The sequence below is a fragment of the Ruditapes philippinarum genome, unplaced genomic scaffold (genome assembly GCF_026571515.1).
Source record: "Ruditapes philippinarum isolate M1 unplaced genomic scaffold, ASM2657151v2 ctg1524_1_1_1_1, whole genome shotgun sequence".
NCBI classification, from domain to species: Eukaryota; Metazoa; Mollusca; class Bivalvia; order Venerida; family Veneridae; genus Ruditapes; species Ruditapes philippinarum.
In genome coordinates this window covers 143,018-152,500 of record NW_026854840.1, presented here as the reverse complement: position 1 = coordinate 152,500, position 9,483 = coordinate 143,018, and the positions used below count along the sequence as shown (strand labels likewise).

The following is a 9,483-nucleotide window of genomic DNA, read 5'->3' as shown; positions in this document are numbered from 1 at the left end:
GGAATTGAAGCTGAATTATAAGAAAAAAGTATAATTTTATTTTGCCTTAAAACTATCATTTCACATAAAATTACAAGGCTTTTATGATTGTATTTCATTGCAGATTTGAAATAATTTTTCAATACAAACGAACAGAAAAATGACTATTTTATTATGAGCTATTTTATTAACTTGAACCTGGGAAGACTGAAATTGTAGACATGAAAGCAATTTTGCCCCCCCCCCCCACCACAAATAAAAAAATAAAATAAAAAGGCACGTGTGAATTACATTTTGATAGCTTATTTCAGATTTAAAAGCATTTTACTATGGAAATGAAAGAATATCCCTGTGGAAATGACAAATAGTTAATCAACTTCAATTACTTACTGCAGAATTGAAAGCATTTCCCTATGAAAATGAATTGAGATTTTGCAGTTTGTTTGAAACTACATTTTTGTATTTTCTATAAAAATGACACCTACTTGATACCCATTTAATCACAGGAATGTGGACGCAGCACAAGCAAACACCTAGTAAAGAAAGGCATGCCCAGGCCAAGCTCTTAAATGAAGGGATCCATTGAACATATAAAATACAGTCCAACATTTAGTTCGGAAAGTAAATAAAAGAAATAACAATTTATTGAGAATAACATACCAGGCGTTGAGACAATGTTAGGATGGATAGTTGCATTGCTTTTACTCACACCTGAAATAATAGTTTTTAATGAAAAGGGATAGCTGCATACGATTTTCTCTCGACTTAGACCACATACCTTTATTACAACAAAAAAAAACCCCTAAAAACAAACAAACAAACAAAACCAAAAAATGCATAATATGATTTATGCAAGAATAGCGCTTATGCAATTATTTTCATGCATTAACATCTACAGAAGGCTTTAGATAGGTCCTCGGGATTCTGCAGATACTTATACATGTACATGTAGAAGGATACATTTATCCTGTAATATTTTTATATATATAGACAAAACTTACTTTCGTTGTCGATATTGTTTAAAAAATTGCGTTTATTACTTCTTTCTTTTATTATTTTAAAATCATACTGGAAACAATTAATTTATAATTATCTACTCCACAAATAAACAGAAACAAAGTCCTTGATAAAGAGGGGTTTAACCCCTCGAAACGTTGGCGGGAGTAGATAAATTTTGTTTGTTTGTTATTCTTGACTTTTTAGAAATGGTTAGAAAAGTTTATAAATATTTACCTGTGCAGTCAATTGAATCCCAGTACTGGACACCACAGGCTATTCTCTCTACAACAAAATGAGTTAACTCTGGTTAATATACATGTATAATATAAGCAATAACGGCATATTAGTAAATGATTTAAGCGACATAGAAGTAACTTATAGAGCTAAAAGAGACATGCAATGGTATTAAACCGAATAAATATTTGTTTTCATTAAACAATGATAAAAAAACAGCAATAAGCTCGAAACAACAAATGTATTGTGATGAGGTAACGCGTAATTCATCATTTCAAGGTTGTTCTATTACAAAGGTCCTTCAGAGTCAATGATTTGAATATTTTAAGAGTTGAACATTGCATACTACTTCAGCCGGTGCTAGACAGCGTGAAAGAAGTTGCACTTTCCATTAGCTTTCATGCATGGACAAAGTCAACCAGACCAAATCTACGTTACTTACTTTTGATTCCATTGATCACGAAGGAACATTGTAATGCAAAGTTATGAGATATGTATATAAATATAAGTAAAGTAACATTTATACCACTTGGAGTTATTCCCAAAAGTGAATGGGTAAACTGTTCCGCACTACACGCCTGCGTACATTTGCACGTGACACATTCCGCCTTAAAGATCACTGAGACGGATGCATTAATTGAATGAGTGAGAAAGCTAGCCGCAGCGGCTGCCCAGTCTAAGATGAAACGCTTTGAATTTTCTGAAAAATGGTTGATAAATCTATATTAGCAAGGAATTTAATCGTTATATCTTTGCTGATATAATTGACGTACATAGTTTTAAGTGAACAAGGATTAATTCAATAGACACCTTATGTATGGGGTCGTTGACATAAGTTTATAAACATTTTAAGTGAGAAAACTATCAGATTCTTTTATTTATACATGTATAACCATTTCCTATCTTATCTTCGGTCAAAGAATTCCGTTGATACTTACACAAAATTTACTGCTTTCAAATTTTGAATGTAAGAAGCAAGCGCTAACTTTTATCTAGAAATTTATCTTCCGTCGTTGTTAAATATGTTCTTATAAATGATTGATCCTGCAAAGTTACAAACATAAAAACCTTGTTGCTGTAGTTATATGCATATTTATTATTTATATAAATAACTCGTGCTCTGTTGTTTTATTTTATCATAGTAACGTTTGTCAACTCGATATATTGACATTAGAGAAGGCATTTTTCTTTGTCACAATATTTTGAACGTCATTCTTCCTTTGTCCTTGTAAAAAGTTCTTTTCGGACACAAAAAAATACGAATTAAAAAAAGGAAAGAATAAAAAAAAATGGACAACTGCTTCAAAACCATCAATGAACACTTTTCAGGAATCTGCCCGCATGCTGATGAGTAAAGAATATTGTTGAAACTGGCGCTACACCAAACAAAAACAAAACACTGCAGCATTAAAAATCAATTAATGATTTGAGCCGTGTCCCGACAAAAACAACATAGTGCGTTTGCGACCAGCATGGATCCAGACCAGCCTGCGCATCCGCGCAGTCTGATCAGGATCCATGCTGTTCGCTTACCAACTCTTTTACAAGTAGAGAAACTGATAGCGGACAGCATGGAACCAGATCAGACTGCGCGGATGCGCAGGCTGGTCTGGATCCATGCTGGTCGCAAACGCACTATGTTGGTTTTGTCGTGACATGGCTCATTTGTCACAAAGAAATATATGACAATAAATAAGCTTACCTTCGAATTTGACAGACCGTGCATCTGTACCAGGACAGCACAGATATGTAAGAAAGACTAACTCTACCAGTTTTACTATCATACTTTACTGGCTTACGGAACCAATCGAAAACTAAATTAAATAAGGAATTCAATTTTAAATGTTCACGTTTAAAGTTTATAAAATGGCACGTAATTCGATTCTGGTTATGCCGAACTAAGATAAGAGGTATTTGTGTGACATTGTTGTAGTTTATCTTTGTCTTACACGGTCCAAATCGGGAAACAGTAATAGTAACAGTAATAACTAGTGGTCAGTCATTCTTGTTGCATGCCCACTGCCATAATAAAATCATAAGCTATTAACAAAACCTCAATGTTTAACAAAAACTGCCATTATTACGCAAATAGAATTGGATTAACATTTGATATGGCTATTTGTTGAAAAAAGTGTTAAAATATACCAAAATGCATGATGGCTTAGCGCAGCATTAATTACAACAAAATTACATGGAAATTGAGGACTCGGTTTGATTGAGTCTGTACAAAAAGGATAATGAATAAGTGCAACACCCCTTGCGCCCCTAGCACTTCCTGGAGCGGTTCTCAATTCTTAACACTTAATAGTGTTGGTACACGTTTCAATGATCCCGAAGGACCAGAAATACATAACAACACTGAAGTGAAGTACGGGGCAACTTTGTACAGCGGCCACATAGCACTTGACACCTGTTAAAACCATGCTAATCGCATGATGCTTGTACCTATCCGATCACTGATGAATACGTGGCAAACAGAATTACATGATATATAGTTTTGGCATTGGAAGATCTGGAGAAAGGGTGTTGCATTATAACAGAATGACAAAGACATGCAGTCTCGGTTTGATTGAGTCTGTACATGAGGGATAATAAAAAAGGTTGAAACATTCTATACGTCCCCTAGCACCGCCTTAAGCGGCAATCATTCTGAGATAACATGCTTTAAATAATCATGTGTCAATCACCCTGTTACATGATTGTGTTGTAGACAAAACTTGATGACAATATTTTATCACATTCTAATCTACATCTTTAGAATTATTCTTATCAAGTGTGTGCATATGCATATTCAACGTTCATATGAATCCAACGTTTAATTTTATAAAAGGGTGTCATTTTATAGATTCAAATGTTTAGCGTAAGTGACAATTTTGCAGGTACAAGAAAAAGGAAACATACTTGAAAGGAAACGGAAAAGAAGATCATTTCTTAAGCATTTTTCCATGTCTTAGTCGTAAAGGTCGCTATTCAATCCCAAAGAAATGGGAATTAATAAGCGGTATTTATAGAACGATACATGTTAACCACTTAACGATATACCGTTAAAATAGGGTTAAAAAGTAAAATTGTTTTCTTTCGGTGTTATGCAATAAAAACTTAGGCCTCCTGTCCTCCTGAAATTTATCTGTCGATTTTCTTTCGAACCAGACCAATGTGACAATGGCTATAGTATAAAATATACACTGATAACAATAATCACTAATAATATACATTGTGTATAGTTTTACCTGCATATAAACAACACAATGCAAACACAAAAACTATCTTTTACTAAAGAAAACTTTTATTACTATTACATACAATTATTAGATAATGTAAAATAAGTCAGGATCATTATTCGCTGTATTTTGTTTGGTCACGTGAAGAAGGCCAGGGTTGACACCACAGTCCTGGTATATCATCTGAAATGAATGAATAAATAAACAAACAAATACCATAATACTTTTGCCAATCAAAAGACCTGCCTTTATAGACGTTACTGAGTACAAGGGGTCACGATTACTTTTACCATTGCCTACTATGTAGGGACATTCCCTTCAGTTTAAGTTAAGGCATCGGCAGCTAACCCCAATCGAACAATGTCATGGTAATGGTAACGCCATCTTATTATGCCCTATCATACGCTAGAGCTTAATGTATGTATTCATATACTTCGCGCAAAGATGTTTGGTTGGTTTTTTAGTTTAAACCATGACTCTGGCAGTCGGAATATCACACAGGCTTTCCTGGGTTACTAACTACCTGCAGTTAGTAAATTGCCGACTTCAAATCATACATGTTTGGTGATGCAGAGGTGTAACGAAAGTCGTTATAGCTACATGTATATGTATAATTTTAGATTGCAACTAGGCTCGTCCATTAAAAAGACATCTGTTGTTATGATAGAAAGCTGTCAACAATTTTGCTGAAACTAATCACAAAAATTTAAGTATGTACGTAAACAGTGGTGTGTATCTTTAAATGTAGCATCGGTGGTAGCTTTGAATAATGGGTCATATGGCTGTATTTAATGAAGGTCTATCCTCTCTTTAAAGCACACAAAAAGTAGCTTTCGCTATTTTGTACGGATCTCTGACAAGTCACTAGTCATGCCTTAAGAGTTTAATTTGGAAGTACCAAGTATTGATTATTTACCTCGGTAATTACCAAGTATTGATTATTTACCTCGGTAAAAGAGTGTTACCAAAGATATGAATCTTGAGTAGAAAGTATGTCACTGTACCGCGGGCAATGAGCACATAAACGTTCAGTAACCTGGGGCAGTAATAAAGGAGGAATCCCTGATGTAGACTGTTGGTGTCAATCAGAGCCTGCCTTTCAAGACGTCACTGCGTACAAGGAGGTCACGAATCCTTTTACCCTTCCTTGTTCTTTGTCGTACCTGTATACCATGTAGGGCCACTTTCCCCATCTTCCGTCATGGCATCGACAGCTAACTCTAAATGACCCAAGTTGCACCGCTTTATACGTAGCCCCGTCTGACACATAGCAGTTAATCTTCAATCATTAGCCGATGCCCCGTGCCACTTAATAACATGTACGTACCGATGTAAGGTCCATTATACAAATCGTTATTAAAATGATTTTGGTATTATTGATTTACCTGAAATCCGGATTCCCCGTTGGTCAAGCATCCAGTAAAGACACCCGCCGATCCAGGTATGTAAATGTTATTGATGAATGCCCCTACTGGGGTATAATGGGGAATTGCCTGACAGTTTGGAAAAACCTGAAAACAATCAAACAGATTTTGTCACTTGTACGGATAAAGTCGTGATAAAATGCCAATTCAAAAACAACAAAGAAATAAAAATTTGAATAGTAAATTACAGGAATTGAGATACTTTAACAAATGTTTTCAGGTATAAACGTTACGATTTTATAAGAAATTTCATTTGATTTGTCGACTGGTTTGAATTAATCTTACGTCTAACGTTCACGCATTTACATCATCAAATATGAGAAGACAGTAACGAATGCTTCCATTTGGGTTACACGAAGTTATATCAAAGTACACATTCTTATATAGAGATAAAAGCGGTAATAGGTTGAGTGCAATCACAAACGAGTCGTTTATTTTAAATAAAAACAAATGATAAAAGGGCAAGTACATTATACATGTAATTTCAAATCGTTAAACAAATGGCGTTTTGCAAAGTTAATAAGACTAAAATACGCGAAATAGACAATTGTAACCAGATTGTTCAACCACACCTATGATAATCTACGGTCATTGTCAACAGTGAATGTCATTATTATCGAAACAAAATTTAACCTTTGCCCCCTTTTGCCATGTGTTGGATGCATTCAATTTGCAACAATTCATTGGGAGAGCGTCGTTGCTAGTTAAAACACCTTTTGGACATACACTGGCATTTGGGTTCGTTTGTGGCTTTGATTTAGCGACTGCAGTAATTGCACACAATTTGTCACATCCAGGACCTAATGGGATCTGGGCTACAAAATACATGTACATGTATATACTTGGATACAATGTCATTAGAATATCTATGTTATAGTAACGAGACATTGAAGTCCTGAGCTTCGGGCTTTTTTGGCCTTACCTAGTGTAACTCCACCCGCCCTTTAATTGTTAGCGATTATCACTGAAACACACTAATGAGAATGTTACGCCGTAGAGATGCCTCATTTTTTAAAAAGAAAATGTTACCCGAAAATATTTTGGGCCTCCTTCCTTAAGCCTTTATGCTAGAACTTAATTTTATACGAATATATTCAAACAACAACATAAGAATGGAATTTATGAAAAGATAAAATTTGTCAGGGCAAATATCCGTTTGGTTCTAAATTTTTAACAAATTATTAGAGCATTAGCTTTTCTCTCTCCAAAACTTGAAACTGTCTATCGTTTCTTACATACCTGTAGCTACAGCCACATTGGCAACAGTTGGCTGAATCGTTGCATTTGTTTTACTTTGACCTGCAGCGTAAATCAAAAGTGTTTTCTTTACAATAACATGTTAAACATTGTAGTTTTGTTATACCAAGAAGCTTTGTCAAAAGAAAACTGAATTATCTTCGGTAAGTATCACAGATGTTAACACTACATGTTTGAAAAATAAGTGTTGTATTTATCTCATGTGCGTCCTCAGGTAGACAAAATGGAATGTTTAAACATTTTAACATTAATTGTTTTAATGTACGCTGACTGCTAAAATAACGTTTTGAAAGATTACTCTGTATCATACAGTTTTTAAGACGTAAACAAAACTCAAGTGAAGCACTGTGCAATGGGGTTTTTATACGGTATACGGTAAGTATACGGAAGTAAATACAGTTACCGTTGCTGCAATGAATGGAATCCCAGTAATCTCCTCCGCAAACTGATCTATCTGCAAAGTAAAATTTAAGAAACGTTTAAGTGTGGAAGTTTAATAGGAATAAGATTTATATCAAGTATATGTAACATATGTTGTATTATACGGTTAATTGCTCTTTATTTTATGCTCACATATGCATGTAGCAGACAAAAATGGCAGATATACATTGTACTATTAGTTCTGACACTATAAAATATCTCTGTATACCCATACACCCATTCTTCGTTTACAATTCAAACCTCAATCTTGTATATAGACTTGTTTTTGACGTATAAAAATGATTGTACCATCAGGTTTAACTCCAAATATTGTCTCTGCAAATTTCTCTCCGTTGCATTCGGTGTTACATTTGCACCTAACACACTCGGATTTGAAGAACATCGACATTGGTATAGTCATCGGAGACATAAAGAACTTTGAAGCTGTTGCCATCCAGTCCATGAAAAAACGTTTTGATTTAGCTGAAAGACAAACAAAGAATTCAATATAGAATCTCGAGGTATAATACATGTCTTGAGATCATTTAAGACCGTATATGTAAAAAAGGTTAGAGTAAGACTATTCTCGTATTTTAGTTCATTTCATGATATCTATCGATAAATGTTAGAAAATTGAGGAATTCTTGATGGGGTCAACGCTTTTTTTTATATTAATATCTGGACATCTTTAACAAGCACACTTTCACTTGTTTTTTTTTTATTTGTTTTTATAAATTGTTGTTATTACGAGTATACATGTAAGTAAAGTCCGGGATTTACCGAGATAACCCTCGTATAAATCACCAAACTCGCATACAAAATTTGCAAGCACAGTCCGTACTTTATTCAATGAAATTACTCGCCGTTTAAATTAAGACTACATTCATAGGTATAAAAAGTTTTGAATTTACCTTTGGTATTAATAGAAGTTGCATTTGAGTATTGATAGAAGATACATACAAAACAAATTAGGATTGAAAATTTAACCATCACTGTTTATTTAAAACTTAAATAACAGAAACTGCAAGTGCAAATCCGATCTCACAAAATTGATTTGAGAGCGCCTTTTATATAGGCTACTAAGTAATGAATACATGTATTGCAAGATATGACAAAGCAAATTTTCAAAAGTGTACTTTGTTCAAAATTAAGGACAGAACGAGAATATAGTAATTCGAAACATACTTTCGAAATAAGATAACGATGTATGTGAATGGGCGAGATAAAAACATCTCTATTTTAAACATCTTTCATGTTTAATGAAAAACTGATCTATTTATTAACCAATATATAACTTTATGGCTTTTAAAACATTAATGTATCCGCAAAAAAAAAATCAGTTGAATTTAGATAATTCTTGTGTCGCCTTGAAAAAGGCGACATATAGGGGTTACTTTTGTCGGCGGTGTCGGCGTCGTTGTCGTCGTCGGCGTCGTTGTCGGTGTCGGCGTCCCCTTAAGCTTGTCCGGAGCATAAGTCAGTCATTATAATTTGGATAGACTTCAAACGACATGCATAATAACCTAATGCATTTAAACGTATCGCTTTATTTGATTATGTCCTTTGTAATTCATACTTATTTGTCCGCATTTTCCTAAAGTATAAAATATGACTGAACTTATGAATGAAGATCTCATAAAAAGGCAGCACAAAAATGAGCTATTTTGTATGCCTTTATACTTCAACTATTTTTGGCATTTTCCTAATATAAGCAGATGAAACTTTATAGGATGATAATCTTATAAGAAAAGTGCAGTGCAAAATAACTGGTACTCTGCATTTTTTATTTTTTGAGTTATTGCCCTTTGTTAATTTTCATATTTTTATTTTGTCCGGGCCATTTCTCCTAAGCTATAATAGCTATTGACTTGAAACTTCATAGGATGATAGATCTCATTAAGAAAATGTGCAGTGCACAAGAACTTGTACTCTGCGTTTCTTTTTTTTTG

At 34.1% G+C, this 9,483-nt stretch overlaps 2 protein-coding genes across 2 annotated transcripts in view; both read right to left on the bottom strand.

Annotated features, from left to right (window-relative positions):
* LOC132741238 (uncharacterized) overlaps positions 1-3,094 on the bottom strand; it is a 6,380-nt gene extending 3,286 nt beyond the window's left edge. Inside the window, exons 1-5 of the mRNA XM_060729364.1 lie at positions 2,915-3,094; positions 1,739-1,912; positions 1,213-1,260; positions 640-690; positions 1-10 (exon numbers count right to left, since the gene is read on the bottom strand). The exon at positions 1-10 is cut by the window's left edge and continues 172 nt beyond it. Of these exons, the coding sequence (XP_060585347.1) occupies positions 1-10; positions 640-690; positions 1,213-1,260; positions 1,739-1,912; positions 2,915-2,996 (365 nt within the window). The 5' untranslated portion in view covers positions 2,997-3,094. The remainder of the gene's footprint in view (positions 11-639; positions 691-1,212; positions 1,261-1,738; positions 1,913-2,914) is intronic.
* Positions 3,095-4,475: 1,381 nt separating this feature from the next.
* On the bottom strand, positions 4,476-8,591 carry LOC132741237 (uncharacterized). The gene is made up of 7 exons (XM_060729363.1): positions 8,446-8,591; positions 7,844-8,017; positions 7,518-7,568; positions 7,097-7,156; positions 6,491-6,672; positions 5,819-5,944; positions 4,476-4,616 (listed from the first exon to the last, which is right to left on the bottom strand). The coding sequence occupies exons 1-7, from the start codon at positions 8,522-8,524 to the stop codon at positions 4,521-4,523; spliced, it is 768 nt and encodes a 255-aa protein (XP_060585346.1). The 5' UTR covers positions 8,525-8,591; the 3' UTR covers positions 4,476-4,520.
* Positions 8,592-9,483: the final 892 nt, after the last annotated feature.

Coding starts and splice junctions, on each gene's coding strand:
- LOC132741237 (XM_060729363.1), bottom strand. CDS start 8,524: ATGGTTAAATTTTCAATCCTAATTTGTTTTGTATGTATCTTCTATCAA. Junction 7,569..7,843: donor ATTTGGAGTTAAACCTGATG/GTACAATCATTT, acceptor TTTACTTTGCAG/ATAGATCAGTTTGCGGAGGA. Junction 4,617..5,818: donor ACGGGGAATCCGGATTTCAG/GTAAATCAATAA, acceptor CATTCATTTCAG/ATGATATACCAGGACTGTGG.